The sequence below is a fragment of the Equus przewalskii genome, chromosome 6 (genome assembly GCF_037783145.1).
Source record: "Equus przewalskii isolate Varuska chromosome 6, EquPr2, whole genome shotgun sequence".
NCBI lineage: Eukaryota > Metazoa > Chordata > Mammalia > Perissodactyla > Equidae > Equus > Equus przewalskii.
This window is the reverse complement of record NC_091836.1, coordinates 74979682-75001162: the sequence shown is the minus strand read 5'-3', so window position 1 is coordinate 75001162 and position 21481 is coordinate 74979682. Positions and strand designations below refer to the sequence as shown.

The 21481-nt window shown below is 38.6% G+C and overlaps 2 protein-coding genes across 2 annotated transcripts; both read right to left on the bottom strand.

Moving 5' to 3' along the window:
• Window positions 1-9214: 9214 nt before the first annotated feature.
• Window positions 9215-11258, bottom strand: LOC103565914 (olfactory receptor 52P1-like). Its single transcript, XM_008542114.2, is given in 3 exon segments — window positions 9215-10201; window positions 10203-10244; window positions 11187-11258. Coding segments are annotated over 3 exon segments (1101 nt in total).
• A 9057-nt stretch (window positions 11259-20315) lies between these two features.
• Window positions 20316-21266, bottom strand: LOC103565907 (olfactory receptor 52D1-like). Its single transcript, XM_008542100.2, has one exon. The coding sequence runs from the start codon at window positions 21264-21266 to the stop codon at window positions 20316-20318; it is 951 nt and encodes a 316-aa protein (XP_008540322.2).
• Between the last annotated feature and the right edge of the window lie 215 nt (window positions 21267-21481).

The window sequence follows — 21481 nt, the reverse complement described above, 5'->3', positions numbered from 1 at the left end:
GCTTAGCCTGGCATTCAGGAGAGGAGGAGGAGGTATGCAATGAAAGGGGAGCCTGTGGTCTTTTAGGACAGAGGCTTTGGCAGCATCTTCTAGCACAGAAGTAGCCCTGGGTCTTTTCAGGGATCTCTGTATGTCCAGAAGGTCCAAAGGAGATCATTGAGTCATCTTATTCAGGAACATCCACCCAGATCTTAATGCCTCTGTCCAAGTTTTCCAGATTCCTTGTTTTCTCTACCAGGACCCTGATAACAGACTTGCTTTACCTGAATTCTCAACCATCTCTTGAGCCCTTCAACTCTCACAAATAGTCTCCAGCTGCCCATTCAATTGTGTCTGCCCTTCCACTTTATAAAAGCTGAAGTTCTCTTCATATCCTACCACCACTGAGGCTCTCTGGTTTTCACTTCCAGCTACTAAGTGCTTGTTAATGGCACTTAGTTTGCTATTTTTCTACAGGGCATCAAAACAAGTTCCCCTGAACCAGGGAACTCTTGTCACTGTAGGCACTGCTTCCTCCATATTTTTCAAATGCTTGCATAATTGTGCTTGACACAAAATTTCCCACCAATGTTAAAATCTTTAGCGATTGAAACACTGCCTTTTTCCACTTACTATCCTGTCCCACTTACCAATCAGGACAGCATCCTCTGCCAGTCCGAATTCCCTATCTTACCACTTGTATCACCCTCAGTGTTACTTGTATCAGTCTGGGTCCTCTGCAAAGCAGATGCAAAAATGGAATTTAACACGTAACCATTTATTTGAAGAAATATCTGTGTGAACAAAAATGGAAAACCAGTGTAGACTGGGAAATCAGTCAGACCAGATACAAACCTAACCCAAAGTTAAGGAGAAAGAGAGAAAGGGCTGGATGGAAGTATCTTAGATTGCCATGCAAAGTCAAAATCAATTGACTAAGAAGCCTGCCACATCCCCCAGGAATAGCTCTTCCTCAGCATCCTTGCCACACTCAGTCACTGATGGGGGAAGCCAGTGGGAGACATCACTTTGGTACAAATGCAATGATGAATTTCAAATGGTGGGAGTTAGGTCTTTCAGCCAATTAGGCTTCCCATCATAAGATATATGCAAGGCACATTCATATGGCCGTTATAGGACACTGAATAGAATTTGGAGGGCAAAAGAAAATGAAATTCCAAGTAACTATTTTCCACATTCTCATATTCTCTCTCTGATTCCTGGTTTCTCTTAGGAAGGGGTCAGCAAACTTTTTCTGTTAAGTTTCAGACAGTAAGCATTTTTAGCTTTTTGGGTAATAATAGTCTCTCACACTAATCAAGACTGCTACTGTAGTGTAAAAGAAGTCATAAATGATATATAAACAAATGGATCTTGCTGTACTCAAATAAAACATTATTTTTAAAAATAAGCATCAGGTCAAATTTAGCCTATAGGCCATAGTTCTTCAACCCCTTCTCTAAGGCTATAGCATTATTTATAAAAATGAATAATTAGAATCAATCCAAATGTCTACCAATCCAGGACTGGTTAAAGCATACTATGAAACAGTAGTCAAAAAAAAAAGTGAGGTGAATATATGCTGTCATGGGTTGATGTTCATAATAATAGGCTAAACAATACATTATAAAATAATATATATAAACATGATTCCATTTTGTGCTAATAACACTTGTAGAATTGCGTTTACATAAAGAGTAGATCTGAACAGATGCATACATGTTGTACTGGAATGAGTAGTGTTCCCCCAAACCATATGTCCGTTCAGAACTTCAGATCATGACCTTATTTGGAAATAAATTCTTTTCCCATGTACTCAAGTTAAGTTAGGGTTATACTGGCTTGAGGCAGGACCTAATCCAGTGGCTGAGGTCTTTTTAAGAGGGAAATTTGGACACAGAAAGGCATAAAGGGAAGAGGATGTGAAGAGATACACAGGGAGAACGCCGCATGATGACAGAGGCAGAGGTTGGAGTGATATGTCTTTGAGGAATACTGAGAACTGGCAGCAACCATCAGAAGCTAAGAGAGAGGGAAGGAAAGAATATCCCCAAGACACTTCAGGGGAGCACGGCCCTGCTGACAGCTTGATTTGGGACTTGTAGCCTCCAAAACTGTGAGAGAAAAAACTGCTCTTTTAAGCTACCTAGTTTGTAGTAATTTGTTACAGCAGCTCTAAGAAACTAAAACACATGACAGCTATTACCAGACATTAGATGGTGGCGGGGGAGGGGACATTTATATTATACATTTTATTTGAAAGCTTACATTTCATGTAGTATATTTTGGTGATGAGGCAGAAAGCGCTGCAAAAAGAAGGTAAAAAATACACATAGTGTTTTCTCTAATAATTCCATTTCTACGTATTTATACATAAATAATACTTGCCATTTTCCAAAAAAATGTCAATATAACAAGAGGCTCATGATCTTTTTAAGCAACAAAAGCCTGGAAACAAACCTTTGTCCATCAAAATGTGACTGCTTAAATAAATGTTGACAAACATACAAAGGAATACTATAGACCCATGAAAAATAATAAAACAGGTCTATTTGTGCTGATATGGAACACTTGCTAAGAGATATTACTAAAGAAATGAACAAATAAAAATTTATAATAGTCTTCACATTTTGTAAATTGTAAACTATAATTCAATTTTGCCCATAGAAGTTATTTCTTGTTTAACATTCACTATACAGTCATACAGCACTTAACAACAGGGATACATTCTAAGCAATGTGCCATTAGGCCAATTACTTGTTGTGCAAACATCATAAAGTATCCTTAAACGAACGTAGATGATATAGCCTACTATACACCTAGGCTATATAGTGCTAATTTTGTGAGACCACTGTTTCATATGCGCTCTGTCATTGACCAAAATGTCGTTAGGTGGCACATGACTGTATATCTTGTTCCACAGAAGGCATGTAAAACACTTATCTTATCCTAAGGATGCATTTTTCCTAATGTCACTTCGTAATTAGCTAAAAAAGTAGAATGTTGTAACACTGGATTTATAGTGGTCCTAAAGCTGTAGCATTCATCCAGATGTCAATGCCCTAATTCTAGTTTATAAGATTCTAGGTTATCTAAACAACAAGGTCTGATTATATTAGATAGGCAAGATGTCATGATGATTCGTGTTACTAAAAACTAAAAATAACCTTTTCAGAAAATCTAATTACAAAGTTAACTAGTTCTGTCATAAACATGATATTTAAGCAAATATCAGACTATTCAAGTAAAATAACATGAGAGGAGACTTGTTACAAATTGAAATTATTTTTCTTTTCCACCCATCAACCATTGCTTATACTTTCTCTGCTCAAATTCTAGGTATGTAGCTCAGATATCCAAAGTGGAACTTCGATGAAATCAGACCACTTCTGAGAGAGCCCTGCTACATTACAATTGATATTAAGAGCCCACAGTTCATATTGAAATTTATTGAACTCTGATAGAGTTTTTCCCATTATAGTCAGTAGTGTTTTGCATGACCTGTTTGACTATACTTCCCATTCTTCTATTAACTATTTGAATTAATATTTAAACACTCAATTTCTGTCCTCTCTACCGCTCATATTCAACAAAGAATCAAATTTATAGCTTCTTCCATAGAACTATAATATATAAACTCTGAGAACTCACTAAGAACAGAGTATCATTTTTGCATTGAGCTTTATAAGGTTAAAAAAAATAAAGAAACAAAGAAAAATAGAGCAAAAGCTAAAGTACTGACCATTTGAACAATAGGACCTCAATTGGTTACACATATTCAAAGTCTCAGTTTCTGAGATTCAGAATTAAATATATGGGTCTATCTTCAGTCATCATTGCCACAGAATTGACTATTGAAATGTTTTGATACAGTTGCTGGCATGTAAGTCTCCAAGATCCAAGAATGTGAAATTTCAAAAATAATAAGGCAAAATGCAATGAGATACCTAGCTAGATAAGTATCTTTTGTTTTCTTACGTTAACCAAAGTTGAGAAGTTGTAAATATGCTAGCATATTCTCAGATGTGTTGGTCTATTAAAACAGCCACAGAGACTAAAGCTTTAAGAAGAGAACTTCAAAGCAGTAGTATCTTAAATAGAGATGGAAAACACTCACCTAAAATTCCATTTTAAACTAATGGTAGGTATGTTTAGGAAAAGCATCTTCAGTCTCATAATATGAAATTTTATATCACACAAGCAGAAATCAACTTTTACTTAAAAATATACTCTAGGAGGCCGTCCCAGGGGCCAAGGGGTTAACTTCGCAAGCTCTGCTTCGGGGGCCCAGGGTTTCGCCAGTTCAGATCCTGGGTGCAGACATGGCACCGCTCGCCATGCTGAGGTGGCGTCCCACATGTCACAACTAGAAGGACCCACAAGTAAAATATATAACTGTGTTTTGGGGGACTTGGGGAGAAAAAGCAGGGAAAAAAAAAGGAAGATTGGCAACAGTTGTTAGCTCAGGTGCCAATCTTTAAAAAAAAAAAAGCTCTAAACAAAGTAAGCTCAGAAAGCTTCATTTGTCACTACAGGATACAAAAAAAGAATGCTCACAGTTCCTAGGAAGAAGTCAGCTCTCCTGCACAAACATGGAAGACTCTCAGGAGAGGGGTGTGAAGTGCTGCCTTTATTTCTATTTAAATAGAGCAAGAGCTCACAATGGGGCATAGTTTAAAATGGAAGAAAAATGCAAAAAGAACTTTAGGAAAAGGAGCCCAGCAGTGGGAGAGGAGAACATTGTCTTTCTCAATAGAAAACAGTGACTTGGGACATGATGAGCCAAAGGGAAGAGACACTACAGCTTCATGTTTCTTTATTTTTTACTTCATTTGGGTCTGGTTTTGCCTCATTTGTGGAGGAGGAGAATGCACTATGGACAGGGAAGTGCTACTTACAAAAGAACCAAAGTGGAAAAGTCCAGGACTGGATGAACCAAATAAAAACAAAGAAAACACCACTTGGCCATGTCCAGAGGCAGGAAAAGAGAATTCACAACCAGCGACAAAGAGAGAAATCAAGTTAAAATAAAAAACAAAACAACCTGCTGCAAGTTGAAGATCAAAGCTAAATAAATATCTAAGAATGGGAATGGTGTAGTCATATTTGTAAGAAAAGGGAAATATATGTAAATGCTTGTATATATGCATTTATATTTTAAATAGATGAGGTAATTATGAGAGTATACACAAAACTTGTTTAAAAGATTTACTTCTTGGTATTGGGAGCATGTAGAAGTAGAAGGAAGACCTTTACATTCCATTGTATATACTATCACATTTGATTGCTTTTACCGTGTACATGTACTATTTTAACAACAACAGAAAAATACATAGCAAAAAAAGAGTCATTCTTATTTAGTTCTGTGTAAAAAAAAGATTCAGAAAGAAATAAGGGTTAAGTAAAAGAGCACACATCTATAGAAGCTCTTTTCTTTCTAGGAATCCTTTTAAGTATTTTTTAAAGAATATCTTCTGGGTTACCTGAGTTGGCTGCAATTGTGAAAACTGACTTATCTTAATAGAGAGGGATAATTTCATTACTAAAATTTGGAAAATTAAAATACCAATTCGATTGGATGCATTCAAAGGGTGAGCCCCTTATTCATCTCAAAGAAAGTCCACAGCTTACTATGAGGTCTTGGTGATGTAGATTGTTTCATTAGACAATGCTTGCATGCCACTTCATAATTCCCTTGGTCAACATCATATCAGTTCCATGCAGGAGTAATTAGACAGAAGCCCTCGTGCTCAGTACCTGCAGCTTCTTGGCATAGAGCTTCCCCAACTCCATGGTTTGGGATGCCTCCAGCAACCAGCTCCGCCCTCATGCATACACAACCTGGAACTATGGGTGAGTTAACACCTGCTGGGCAGGCCATGAGCGCCACATGAGCCATTGGATAAAATCATTTCTTCTCCTGGGAAAGACAATTCTGAAATGTATTTCAAAAGATTCTTTGGATGGTCCTGGCAGGGTTGAACATCAGTCTCCACTATCAAAGTGCAACTGATTAAAAATCCTTGCATTAACTTTTCTTCCTTTCCTGTTTCACTCCGCCTATTTGCACACCCACGCCTTGTGATCACATTTCTAAATAAACCACCTCTATGCAAGCTCTTGTCTTAGGCTCTGCTTTCTGGAGAGCCCAGGTTTAGACTCTAATGCTGACAAAATCTCTTCCCAATACCCTAATCTCTAGTCATAATTTATTAGAAATTATTTATTTACTTATATAACTACTATTATATAATTATTTGTATAAATCCTTATAATTTATTTGGGGCTTGGGACCATTTCAAGTCATAAATTCTCCAAATATAATGGAGATAATGAAAGTGAAGTGGACCTGCATTAATTGAACCTCCAAATACCTAATAGACAAGCAGGAAGTGATGTAAACTTTACCAAAATATCAAACATATGAACATTTTTCTCATTTTTTCATGACTAGGAACAATTCTATAGGCATGAGAATAAAAACTAGTTAATATTAATGTCATCTTGATACTGACTCTGATATCAGTTTCCCCACATTAAACCTAGCATATATGGGGTTAAAACCAAAACACTCATTTCCTGCTTACTCTCTGGCTTCCTGGATCCAGAATCCACTATCCTCCATGGAGACAGACACTGCCAAGGACAAGCACCTGGATCATCTCCTCCCTGCAAAGAGATACAGGCTGGTGGGGAAGCTGCTGATCAGCAAGGTCATGGGCTCCCTCCTCTCTGCAAGTAGTCTCAAGGCCAAAGACAGGCTGGTGGGAAAGCTCTGAAGAGCAAGGCCATATGCTCCCTGTCCCCTACCTAAAACCCCAGATAAAAATCCTTCCTTTCAGCTTTTCAGGGAGTTTGGGATTTCAGTGTTAGCTGCCCTCTCTCCTTCCTCAGTGCTGTGCAAAAATAAAATTCCTACTTTCTTCCAGCACACCCAGTGTCAGAGATTGGCTTGCCGTGCAATGGGTGAGCAAACTCACTTTAGGTTCAGTATCAATCTGTCACATTTCCAGCAGGCCCACAGGAGAGCAATCAAGTTCATACTGCATAAAAACAATCAATCATAGATTAGTAGCATATTTAAAGAAAGAAAAAAGGGGGCTGGCCCTGTGGTGCAGCAGTTAAGTGCACATGCTGCACTTCGGCAGCCCAGGGTTCACCGGTTCGGATCCTGGGTGTGGACATGGCACTGCTTGTCACACCATGCTGTGGTAGGTGTCCCACATATAAAGTAGAGGAAGAAGGGCATGGATGTTACCTCAGAGCCAGTCTTCCTCAGCAAAAAGAGGAGGATTGGCAGTAGTTAGCTCAGGGCTAATCTTCCCCTCCCCGCCCCCCAAAAAAAGAAAGAAAAAGCCCAATAAAGAAAGAATAGACACGGTCAGCCTTCCTTCCTGTTTTCTCAGTTCCTTCAGTATTCCCAGAATCAGCTGCTACTCCCAGCTTTGTCGGCACAATTATCACAATATGCATTATGTTCCAGTGTTAATAAAACTTTTGCCCATAATTTCAGTAAAAATAGACTTCTAATATTTACAAAATACCTCACCAAAAAACAAAAGGACAATAAAATAAATATGAGAGGTAGAAAATGTTTTGTAGCATATGGGTTCTGCTTCTCTACCTGAATCCATTTAAATCAGATGAAAAAGAATTCACTCTCAGGTCTTAGCGGAAAGAAAGTTTTGTGCCTACCACAGCTTGTAGGTAATGAGTGCCTCAGGCCTTTTCACAACCTGCTACCTATTTGTCATTAAGTTAATAATTACAAAATATTTTGTTGAGAGTTTTTTTTGGGGGGGTCTGTATGTTTGTAGTGGGTTAAATAGCTACTCTTGGCATTCATTTCAGGTAGGTGATAGGCAGTACTCTGTTCCTCAATCATTACTGCTCCTGTGAGTTTTGTCCATTTATAGAAAAGGCACTTCCTAGTCAATTCTCAATTTTTTTCCTCCTGAAGGTTGTGCCCTTTATTTCAAGCTCTGAAATATCTCATCTTTCTCAACCCTTGTTGTTGAATTGCTCAGTGTACTGGAAGCCTTTATTAATATTTGTTATAGCTGGTACCACCTTCTGGAGAAGTTTCATTTATTTTCCTCTGGTTTGAATATTGTAAGAATCTACTTTAAATAGTGGCCATGTGGCCTTAAAGGTAGGTGTCTTTTTCACTGAATACTGCCTTCATATGTTAGTTCTACAATGTAAGGAAATCACTAGAATCTTTCTGGCTTCAAATTTAGTGCATCTTAAAATATGTCATGATATCCCAAATCATTGTCTAGAAGTGATAAGCAATAACCCCTGAACTTAATGAAGTCCCATATCTGGGCACAGGATCTCAGCTCCACGAGGCTGCCGTAAGTACTTGTTTGTGACTTCTTCCTGGACTCCAGAGAAATTGCCCTGCAGAGGTCTGTAACCAAAGATTTCCTGTATAAATGTGACTTTTATTATTATAACCATTAACAAAACATTCTGAGAATTGTTTCTTTGTAAGAGATTTTTGTCAGATGCTGGAATTAGTTGAGACAAATGGGAGAGTTGACCTTAGGAGCTTTTACAAGCACAAAATTAGTTAAAATGCATATCAACATTTTAAGCTTAGGAGCTCCCCATTGTTACATTTCCTCTGAATTTCTCTAGGAATTGAAGATGTTTCCTGTTCATATTTCCTAGTTCTATAAGGAAGCAACAAGTCCCGCTGCCCAAATGTAGGCTTCTGCAGCAGGGATAATAAAATAGTGACTCTAAGTACAATATTGTATTTTCCCTGTCCCTTCTCACTCCCTCCAAACAATCTCCACTTCCCACTTCTCCTTAAACACACAAATAGAAATACACACCCACGTCTACACATACTTTGGCCTTGCCTTGGCAAAGTGGTGGGCAAGTTATTGTTTGCTCTTATGTTCTTTGCATATGGAAACATTCCACCCCATTTCACATGTGTTCACTGCGTATTGTTATTCAAAGTGCTTTTACATACATTGTCACATATAATTTACCCAACTACCATGTCAGGTATGGAGAGAATATATCATTATTTTCATTTCATAGGAGATAATTGCCTTGATTTGGAATTAGTGAGAACAGGGAGGTCCCCTATGTCTTAGCCTCTCTGTCCAAGGATTATGGCAGTTAATCTGCCAATATGACTTATTTCTACCACTATCCAATTCCCCCAGCAACTGCATCCACTTAACATTTTTTCCTCATATCCGCCACTGCTGGATGATCAGACAGGTTTCTGACCATGAGCAAGGGTCATGAGCTCCTTTCTCCAGCACCCATATTTGGCCAATTTGTCCCTAAACTCCTTGGTTTTCACTCCATAAATAATAGGATTGAGCATTGGAGGTACAATGAAGTAGAGGCTGCCAAGAATGGTGTGGACATGGGGTGGAATTCCCCGGCCAAAGCGATGAGTGAGAAAAGAGAATAGTGAGGGAGTATAAGAGACAAGCATGACACAGATGTGTGTGGTGCAGGTGTTGACTGCTTTGTGGTGGGCTTCCTTAGAAGAGAGCCGCATTATAGCCCGGATGATTAGCACATAAGATGAGGCAATAGCTGAGATGTCTAGCCCAGCAACCAACAAGGCCACCACTAGACCATATATCCTGTTGACTGTAGTGTCCACACACACCATCTTCACAACAGCCATATGCTCACAGTAGGTGCTGGGGATGACATGTTCGGCATGAAAGGGCATCTGCTGAAGGAGGATGGGCATGGGGAGAATGAACAGGGTGGCTCTCACTAAACTCACTAGGCCAATGAGCCCAATGCGACTATTGGAAAGGATGGTAGCGTAGCGCAGTGGCTCACAAATGGCCACATAACGGTCAAGGGCCATGGTCATCAGGATGGCAGACTGCAAAGCAGAGATGGAGTGGATGAAGAACAGCTGGACCAGACAGCCTTCATAACTGATCTCACTCTGGCCAAACCAAAAGATGCACAGCACCTTGGGAATGGTGGTTGTGGACATGCCCAGGTCTGTGAGGGCCAACATGCAGAGGAGCAGGAACATGGGCTTATGCAGTGAGCACTCTGTTGAGATGGTGAAAAGGAGGGTACAGTTCCCAAGGATGGTGATGAAGTACATGGAAGAGAAGGGGATAGATATCCATCTGTGTTTGTCCTCCATCCCAGGAATGCCTTGGAGAATAAAGGAAGAAGGATGGCCCTGGGTGGCATTGCAAGCAGTCATGGTGGCACCCTGGTGAAGTACCTGAGAAGAGTAATTAAGTAACTACATGAGCCTCAATTTAAAGAGGAATCAAGATTTTCAAAGTAGAAAAAAGAATTGGAATATTAAGATTCACAAAAATGATTCTGAAATGATATTATGTATCATATAGTATAGTAGTATGATGTAGTTTTGCGGTAGTAATAGTGTGGTATAACAACGTTAATATCTGAAAGAATGCATTTGATAATAAATGATTTATTAAGGACAAATTGATTCATTATTCATTAACACAGTATGCCATTAAATTTATAATAATATATTATGTATACTTTTGAATGTATATCCACTTAAATAATGTAACTTGAAGTATGTGAAACAAAATTGGATAGAAATACAAAGAAAAACTGATGAAGTATTACATCCTCCCTCAGCAACCAAGAGGTCAAATAGGTCAACAAAAAGTTTTTTTTGAAAAAAGGTAACTTAAAAGCTTATAACAGGGGGCCAACCCCGTGGCCGAGTGGTTAAGTTCACGTGCTCCACTGCTGCGGCCCAGGGTTTCGCTGGTTCAGATCCTGGGCGCGGACATGGCACCGCTCTTCAGGCCATGGTGAGGCGGCGTCCCACATGCCACACCTAGAAGGACCCACAACTAAAATATACAACTATATACTGGGAGGATTTGGGGAGAAAAAAGCAGAGGGAAAAAAAAAAGCTTATAACAGAATGCTTCATTCAAAAATTAAATAACAAATATTTTCTATAGATATGTGGCCTATGGGCACCTTTTCTATGAGAACTGTACAATAATGATCAGGAATGAAGTAGGTGATGGGCTTCTGGGCACCTGAGAATATGCTACCAGAATGTGAATATAAAGCCCACCCTCACCTAGAATCACTTACCTGAATGTGAGGCAATGTGAGAGTGGGAAGCCAGTCCCAGACACCTTCTTCAAACCTATGTGTGTGCGTGTGTACAGATGTATGTAGCTGTATCTTAGCAAACATACGTACAGCTCTTGGAGGGCACATTCATGGCGCTGCATCTCTCCACTCACTACCTTTGGGTACCCAGAACCCATGATGTGTCCCTTTAAGTAACTTAAGTAAAGCTCCCCAGGGTGCCCAGAATTAGCTCCTTGCTATTCCCTCCTTCCCCAAACACACACACACAAGGCACCAGTACTGTTATGAGTAAAATTGACCCTGGAGTTTCCCTGACTTCCCAGGAAATGAGGCTGGTTGACATAAGGATTCTGGGAATATTCCAGTCTTTGCCAGTCTGGGAGGAGCCTGAGGAAAGAGAAGGTGAAGTTAAAGCTGAGTCTGAACTAAATTAGGGCCTGGCAGGGTATCCCGAAGGCTCTCACTCCCAAGCATACGTATGTGTGAGAACCAGGGAGGGCCTTACTCAATGGCTGGAGTAGTAGTCATGCTCAGGAAGGCACAGAGGTACAACCTCTGTTGTGCGATACCCTGGTAACACTGTGTTAGCAGCTTCAAGTTCTGTGTATCCCTAGCCTCTTTCTTATTTTCACTCTAAGCTTTTTCTCAGGGCAACGGCTTTGCCGTAGACATTCCCTAGGACATTTTCTGCAATTCCCACCTCCTCCTTCAGCCCCCACAGCCTCCCGTGTCCCATCATCCCCTCAACTTCTGGTCCAAATGTGACCATATTTCTTCTCTAGTTAGTCCAGAGGAAGCAAGGTATTAAAGTCTTCAGAAAATATTTTGCCAAGTCCACTGCAAAATGCACAAGACAAAACAAAACAGTCACAAAATCTTTCAAAGACTAAACAGAAGCAGGATTCAGAGAGCCAGATTCTAAAACTTGATAGGTGCAAGTTCTGTCTGCACAGAGGCCCTGTGGGGAGACTTTGTTCAGAACCAGGGGTCAGTAAGAGCGAAACAGTGGCAGAGGAAAGTGAGTGGCAGAATAAATAAATAAATAAATAAACAATCAATACATCAACAGAAAGAAAAGGTCAACCTAAATAGGCAAGCACAATGCACCTGCTGATAGACACACCCACATAGTATGCCCTGCACAAAGCTGTGGCTCTAATAACATGTAGAAATCCTAGACTTAGTCATTTTTTCCTCCCCTTCCCAAGGTGGTCTGATGGGTTTATAATGACAGGTAGCAACTCAAAATAATCATTTAATCCTTGCCCTGCTCTCCCATTTTTATATACTTGGCCCTATCAAATACCTGAATACAAGTTCTAGAGAAATTTTCTTGAAGACTATCCCCAAAAGTTCTATTAAATTATTGCCCAGAGGACTCTCACCTCAGTCACAACTTTCAACCTCACTTTTTGGATAATCATACAACTCTGGGATAACAGCCCTGGTCTGATTTCTCCCCAAATCCTGCAGCCCTATTACTAGCATCATGTTTGGCACAGAGTAAGCATACATGTGTCAAATAAATGAATGAATAAGGAAATAACTTAATTTATGAAGTAAATATATATCCTATTTCACAAGATATTACATTTTTTTTGTTTTCTTGTTTATATAAACATCAAAACCACACCTACATTTAAAGGCTATACCTTCTCCTTAAATGGATTTATAAATTCAGGGAAAATCCAAAGAAATTTCAATGATTCTTTCTGCTTGTAATCTTGACAAAATGATTTTGAAGTTAAATTGGAAGAACAAACATTTGAAGATAATAATGATAGAACAGAATGGCACTTACCCTACTAGAGATGAAAATGTATTATAAAATTGTACTTTACACAATGAGGCTGTGGTGCAGAAATAGACAGATTATTTAAATAGAATAGCATCAATACAAATACCCAAGTATATATGTAATATATTATATAATAAAGACAATATCTCAAAACACTGGAGAAAAGATAGATCATAGATAATATAATTATATAGTAATAATTGTATCTTTATTTCTCACATCACTCACAATTTTTTATTTCTTCTAGTGTCAAATCTAGATTTACTTTAATCTATTTTGGACACACGAAGGTTATAAAGAATAACATTTCATGCATCTATATATGCACAATGTAGACTAAGAAACAAAATATCACAAAAAACAGTAAGAGCTTCCCGTGTAGCTTTTCATGTGGCATTTGCTTTCCTTATCCTTCAGAGATGAATTGTGTCATTATAATTCTCATAACATGTTATATTTTTTACGCTTTCACTATATAAATATGAATCTTAAAAATTAAAGCATAAATTTTAAAGCATATTTTTGTTTTATATAAAGGGCGTAAAGTCATCATGTCTCTGCAGCTTGATTTTTGCTCAGCATTGTATTTGTGAGAAACATTCATGTTGATGCATGTAGGTCTGGTGAGGTATTTATTATTCCTATAAAGCGTACTTATTACTATTATTTTCAGGTACCATACGATAATGCTATATTTTATTGAGTCAAGATACCACATTTAATTAATTTGTTTATTTGAATGAAGATACTATATTTAATTCATTCATTCTTCTTTGATGAACATATATGTTATTTGCAACGTTTTTATGATTATAATTTTGTTACTAATATCCTTATATAAGGATATCTTGTTCACTTGTGCAGTGTGCCTCCTGGGCTTATATTTTAGAAGTGAAATTTCTGGTTTGTAGGATACGCATCTCTCTAACTTTTCTAAATATTTATGAATTTATCTTCAAAGTGGTTGATTCATATTTAGTATCCCACTAGCAGTAAATAACTGTTCCTATTTCTCTACATCCTTACTAATCGTTAGTATTATCTGATATTTGGTCTCATTTTGCCAATCCGCGTGGTGTTAAAGTGGTTTTTATTGCATTTTCCTTATTACTCAGATTGTTGAGGATTGTTTCATAAGTGTATTGGCTATCCATATTTCTTCTGATAAGCACAAGTCCTTATCTTTCACTATTTTTATTTTTCGTATCAGTTTTCATATCCATGAACTTTGTAATATATATCTTCATTTTTTTTTTTCATTTTTGTTTTTCCTGCTGAGGAATATTTGCCCTGAGCTAAGATCTGTGGCCAATCTTCCTCTATTTTTTGTGTGCGTTGCTGCCACAGCATGGTTGACGATTGGTGTAGGTCCACACCTGTGAACCAAACCCAGGCCACCAAAGCTGAGCACACCGAGCTTAACCACCAGGCCACAAGGCTGGCACCTTTTTTGACCTTTTAAAAATATCTTTTAATTCCTTTCTTAATTGTTTTAACATAGAAGCCATGTACACTTCCATTATATTTATTATAAGTACTTAGATTTCATTGCTATTATCAATCATAACATAAAATATCTGTTTCTAATGGTGGCTTTATATGACAATGTAATTAATTACTTTTGAGTTTTGTTTCTTCAAATTCAACAAATTTCTTGAAATATCATTGGTTCTAAAAATCTATTTTTGAGTCTTATAGGTTTCGTCTGTAGAAAAATCATGTTATTTGTTAATAATTATATTTTTATTTCTTCCTTTGTGATCTTAAAACTCTTTCTTTTTATTGTCCTATCATGTCAGTTTGGATTTTTAGCACATTATTGAATAGAAGTGGTTAGAGGAGGTGTACATATATCCTACCATATTTTAATGAAACTTCTTTCTTCTACCCTTCAGATCAAAATTAGTGAAAAAATGTAAATAAAAAACCAAACAAACAAAAGATTTCAAAAGTACTATTCAGTAGTGAAAAATTAACTTTATGCAAAGAGAGGTCTGGCCTTTGCCCTCAGCTCCTCAGCTCCTGGGAGATGATCTCTAGGCCCTTGCAGTGTCCTGTCTCACAGGAATGCATCTATTTTGCCTGGGGGCTTTGGCCACTGGATAGTCTATCAATATGATCTACAATGGGAGCTTTGGGTCACATCATCTTAGTTCTGATGTCAAGAAGAACTGGAGACTACAGGTATAGCCTGACCTGGGGGGTCTAGGGAATAAAAATCACCATATAAGCAGCCCCAACAACTCTGGACACCAAAGGCTCAAGTGAGCATCCTTGGTTGGAAGTACTCTGTGTATAGTCACAAATGGTGACAAGTGGAGGTAGCACCCATCCATGACTCTACAGGGAGAAGATGACCAGAAGCTCCTCATTTGTATCCTTCCTGGACTATGTTCTATGCATCTCATCCCTCTGCTGATTTAATCTATGTCTTTTGTTATAATAAAACTTTAATCATAAGTCAGTGCTTTCTTGAATTTTGTGGGTTTTTATAGAAAATTATTGAACATGAGGGTGATCTTGGCGACCCCCACATATTTAGCCAGTTATTCTGAAGTAGGGGTGGTCCCGGGGTCATGTGAACTAGTTGGTGATGTTCAAAGTGAGGGTGGTCTTCGGCGAACTATTCCCTCAGATTTGCAGCTTGGCCAACCTCAGGTAACTATAAACATTGGGTAGACAAGAATTTTCTTAGTTTTATTAGACCATTATTAATCATAAGGAAAATTGTTTATGTTAGACATTGTTCCAGTTATTGCTGTGTAGGAAACCACTTCAAGCTTCACAGCTTAAAGCAACAGCCTTTGTTTTGCTCGTGAATCTGAAATGTTAGGGCTTAGAAGGGAAAGTTTGTTTCTGCTTCCCTGGGTCCTGGCTGGGGCAGCTCAAAGGCTGGCTCTGTTTGGCCTCAGATAGGGTTCTTGAATCATCTGAGTACTGACTTCCTCCAGAATCTGGTGTCTGGGATAGGAGGATTTAAATAGCTAAGTGATGGAACAGCTAGAAATCCTCATTAATCTCTCTCCATCTCCACATGATATCATGGCAGCTTCAAGGAAGCTGGAATACTTACATGTAAAAGAGAGAGAGAGAGAGAGAGAGAAATCAGAAGCGGGGGAGTAGAGGAGAGAAGGAGGGCAATGAAGAGGGGACAGAGGGGGAAAGGAGGAGAAAAAGCAGTCTGAATTTCCTTCTATAACCCAGCTTCAGAAGCAAATCACATATTAGCATTGCCAGCACATTATTTTTCCTAGAATTAAGTCACTAAGGCCAGCCCATATTTAAGGAGAAGGAACATAGCTTCTATCTCTCAGCAGAGTGTCAAGATCATTTTGTAATAAGAGCATGCAGGATGGGATATATTGGTGTAATTATCTTTTTATCATCTTTTAAAATCATTTTTAACATTATTAAATTTAAACATTTTTATAAGACAAATTGGATACATAGTTATGAATGTATAGAGATATATATATAGATATTCCACTACTCCCAATCCAGATTCATCCCTGTTTCCATTATTCTTTTTAAAAATAATGTAGCAAAAGGACAATTACAAACTCAATAAAAATTTGTGCTGGTTAATTTTATGTGTTACCTTGACTGGGCTAAGGGCTGCTTCAATAATTGCTAAAACATTATTTCTGGGTGTATCCATGAGGGTGTTTCTGCAGGAACTTAGCATTGGAATTCATACACTAAGTAAAGATTAACTTTACCAATATGGGATGCATCATCCAGTTCCCTGAGGGCATGAATAGAACATAGAGAGGAAAGGACAATTTGCTCTCTTTGGTTGAGCTGGAACAATGATCTTCTCCTGCCCTTGAACTTCAGTGCTCTTGGTTCTCAGGCTGTAGGACTCAGACTGAAACTCACACCATTGGCTTCTTTTTTTTCACACCATTGTCTTTCCTGGGTCTCCTGTTTGCATACTGCAGATTGTGGGAAGTTAAGTGAAGTGAGACAATTCCCACAATAAATATCCTCTTTTATCTATCATCTATCTATCTATCTATCTATCTATCTATCTAATCAATTATATACTATTTGTTCTGTTTCCCTGGAAAACCTGACTAATACAAAATTCTGTAAAAATCCTCTCTCAGTGCCCTCTTATAAACTGCCCCATGGTTAGTCTTTGGGGGAGATTTTGATGTGCACAATAATTTTTATTTGTGAAGCACTAAAAACAAAAAGTAAACAATGTAGCCAAGGATCTGCTTTTTTTAATTGATGTGATTAGGCTTGTAAACATGCATCAGACTCAAAAATCTCCTCTCTGAAAACTTCCAGAGTCACGCCAAAAAGGGAAAAGGCTGTTGAGGAATTTACACCTGTTGAGCTCAAGCACTCCAGTCTGTCTTTGGGTAGAGCCAGAAGATGCAAAAATGTGATTGGGAAAAAAAAATTGATATGAACCTAAAAATTATTTAAAAGTGATAGGACTTCAATCACCTTTCTTACCCCCCACTCCCTGCCCCAACGTGTAAGTGTAACATTTTTCCATATTAATCTGTGGCTAATTCTCTCTCCTTTCTTCCTAACTAACCATGTTCCCATTAACCTGGATGTTTTCACTTTGTCTAGGACTTTCTGTAGCACCTATGTGAATGCACATTTTAGGTGAAACAGACTGTCTCTAGACTTAAGAAATAATCTCCTGAATCTCTAGAATATACTAAAATGGATTTTGGTCATGCTTCTTGTGGCCTGAGTTCGTTGATATAGATTCCTGGCTCCACAGCCTGTTACATGGACTAATAATCATTTAGCTTCTGGTAATTGTATTGCATTTGTTCAATGTACCCAGTCTGGAGTCTTAAATGCTATTGCATAGATATTGTTATATCAGATAATTCAACAGTTTATCCTTTAACCAAAAAACATACAGGACTAACTCAGGCTGTGTTTTCTGAACAACATTTCTATCAATAAAATTCTGACAATGGTGTGGGTATGGACCATACAAATTAATGTTCTGCAGACTGATCTTATCTACTTTTGGGCAAAACGGGAATTGAGAGAGCAAAAAACAAATCCCTGCCAGCAGTTAGTCCATATCGTTCCCAAACGAACAAAAACAAAGCCTAAGGAGATAATCAACACATGGATAGGCCACTCTGTGACAATGTCTGGAAGATAGAGAGAAGGCCAATCCAGAATTGGCTCTCCTGGCTAACAGGAGTCACTGCCTTTTCTTTACCAATGTGACCTAGCCCACATTTATTCTCATATTTCCTTGGTAAAAAATATTAAGATACAATCACCAAATTACCCTTGTTTCTTGACCATATCCAATTTAGAACCCCCCAAACTTCCAAGATCCATTCTTAAAATCATTAAAAAAACTTCACAACTATAAGAATCCCCTCCCAACTCTCTATTATGGGTTTCACAAAGGTTCTTCTAGGGTAGAATCAGTAAATTTAACTTTTTGACCATAGATATGTTCCTGGTGGTCTAAGGTTGGTCAGTTTCAATGATTTCCAACAGAGGAGACAGTTGTCACAGTTGTTTTATTGTCCTTTATCCAATATACTGGAAGTACCTTATTACAATTAACTTTTGAAAGAATTTTTCACAGAAATGGCTTAGTTATTCAACATAGGAACCATGAGAAGACTAAAAATATGTACTCAAGTTATGAACAGGTTATACATTTTTGTCTCAGCCCAAAGGAAAGAAGCATTAGAATCAGGATGGATCATAAATAAATGATTACTTCACTATAAAAATAATAAAATTAGTGATTACTTTACTGTGAGAAAAGAATAGAATTATCTTATCATATACATATTTTCCTCCTTGCTCTAGTAGTATATTTTATACCTTGTCTCTGCAAATACCATATTCTGCTGTAATTACTTTTTTCTCTCCCTAGAGTGTGAATTTCCTGAAATTCAATGTCTAGTATGCCAAGTATATATTTGATCCTCAATACATGCTTTTTTTTTTTTGAGGAAGATTATCCCTGAGCTAACATCTGTGGCCAATCCTCCTCTTTTTGCTGAGGAAGACTGGCCTTGAGCTCACATCCGTGTCCATCTTCTTCTACTTTATATGTGGGATGCCTGCCCCAGCATGGATTGACAAGCAGTGTGTAGGTCCACTCCTGGAATCTGAACCAGAACCAGCAAACTCTGGGCAGCCAAAGCAGAATGTGTGAGCTTAACTGCTGCACCACTGGGCTGGGCCCCTGAACCATGCTTTTGAATGAGATATTCAACTACAAGAGTAAATAAATGAATGCAGTTTCTAAGGTTCTTGCGAAAGGTTTGTTCTCTTCAGAAAGTAGATTAGAGATTTCCAAGGCCTGAGCTGAGCTAACAATGAGGAGTTATTGCTTAATGGTTACAGAGTTTCTATTTTTGCTACTGAAATTTTTGGAAATTTTCAGAATAGATAGTGATGATGTTTGCACAATGTAATGGGTTGAACTGACAACTTTTATGTTACATGTATTTTATAATAACACAATAAGTTTTTTTATTTTTTTTTTAACCTCTGTTTATCTGACACTTATAATGCATGAAGGCCAGCTGTTTGGAGAAATACACTTGTCAATCCTGACTATCCTGGGTTACCCTGGCTAGCATTAGCAGGAAAATCTGTGTCCTGGGAATTCTTATATACCCAAAGTGTTGTCGACTACATGAGGTAAACAAAATTCCACAGTGAGTCCACAGTGGTCCACAAAATCATCTGCATATGAAGCTCATCGCTGCACATATCAGGAAAAATGCACAAGTCAACAGTCATGAGATGAGTATATTAGCTACGAAGTGTCATCTTTTGAAGTAATTCCTTGAGAAACTTGTGCTATGCCTTTCCCATTGATATATGTGCTTTCAGACTTCTCACACTTGCACCCAGCAGTTACGTTCATCTGTTTAAAATCTAATCCCAGATCCAGAGGATCCTGGGCTCTCACAGCCATTTCTGCCCTAGGGCTGGTGCTCTTGCTGCAAATACGCTTGGTCTAAAAAAGTGCTAACAATCAATCAGTCAACTTGTGTGTGTGTGGGGGGGGGGAGTGTGTTCTTAATTTCATGAAGCTATTAGAAAATAGTTCTTTTTTGACTACTTTCCCTCTCCCCCAGCACTGGGTTTTCTGTGCATAGAGAGAATAACTTTTTCTGGCTCTTACTGTCAAAAGTACTACCATGCCTCCTCACTTTTCCCTAGGAAGATTCAAGACCTACAGGCCCATTAGCAGACCACATAATAGTTTGAGAGGAAAATGATATTCTGTACATGTAGCAGGTATAAATGAGTTGTTCTAAATACTTTAAAAACTCTAAGATAATACATGATACTGGCTTGCTGGGATTATCAGAAACAGCAACTCTAGTCCCAGGATAAGAGGTGCTGCAGAAGGTAGGACATTAATTATAACTTTTCCCATGGTCGTCAAGCTATGTAGAAAGCATAGCTATCTCTTCCCCATAAAAAAGCCAAATATTCTTAGGCGTATCTGTTTGCTGTTAATGCCATAGACCAAGGGGTTGAGAACAGGGGGCGCGAGGAGATAGAGATTTGCAAGTACAATGTGGACATGAGGAGGTACTCGGTGGCCAAAGCGGTGAGTGAAAAACGAAAAAAAGGCAGGAACATAGAAGACAAGAATGACACAAATGTGGGCCCCACAAGTGCTAAATGCTCGGAATTGGGCATCCTTCGAGGGCAGGCGCAGCACAGCCTGCAGGATCAGGCCATAGGATGTGGTGATGAGGACCACATCCATGCCAGTGACTGAAAGTGCCACAGTGAGACCATAAATGGTGTTGGGCTTGATGCTGGCACAGGCCAGCTTAGCAATGCCCATGTGCTCACAGTACGTATGGGGGATGATGTGATGTCCACAGAAAGGTAAGTGTTCAATGAGGATGACAAAGGGGAAAACAAAGAGAAGGCCACGGACCACACATGCCAGACCAATCTTCACAATCACTGTGGCATTGAGGATGGATGTATAATGAAGTGGACGGCAGATAGCCACATAGCGGTCAAATGCCATAGCCAAGAGAACAGCTGACTCTGTGGCAAAGACTGTATGAACAAAAAACATCTGGGTGAGGCAGCCAGGGTAAGAAATTATGTGGGATCTAAGCCAGAAGATTGTTAGCATTTTGGGCAATGTGGTTGAACAGAGTACCAGGTCAGTGATGGAAAGTAGGCACAGGAAGAGGTACATTGGCTCATGCAGAGTTCTATCCCTTGTGATGATGTAGAGAATGGTGCCATTGCCAACCAGAGCAAGGATATACATGGAGCAGAAGGGGATGGCAACCCAAACATGCTGGTCTTGCATCCCAGGGATTCCAAGTAGAATAAATATAGAAGGATGGAAGGCAGTGTCATTGGGGACAGATGCAGAGAGCATAATGATCCAGAGAACAGAAGGCTTTATCTTTCTAAAAGTGGTTAGAAAATGAAATTAAGTCATCCTAGATGTCATTTATTCCTCCTGCATATCCACTCGATTTCTTGCCTTTTTCCATTCCCACCAATTCTACTCCAAATCATGCCTTCCCCATTTCTTGGCTGGGTCACTAAAATAGCTTTGTAACTAATATGACCCCTTCTAGGATTTCTATC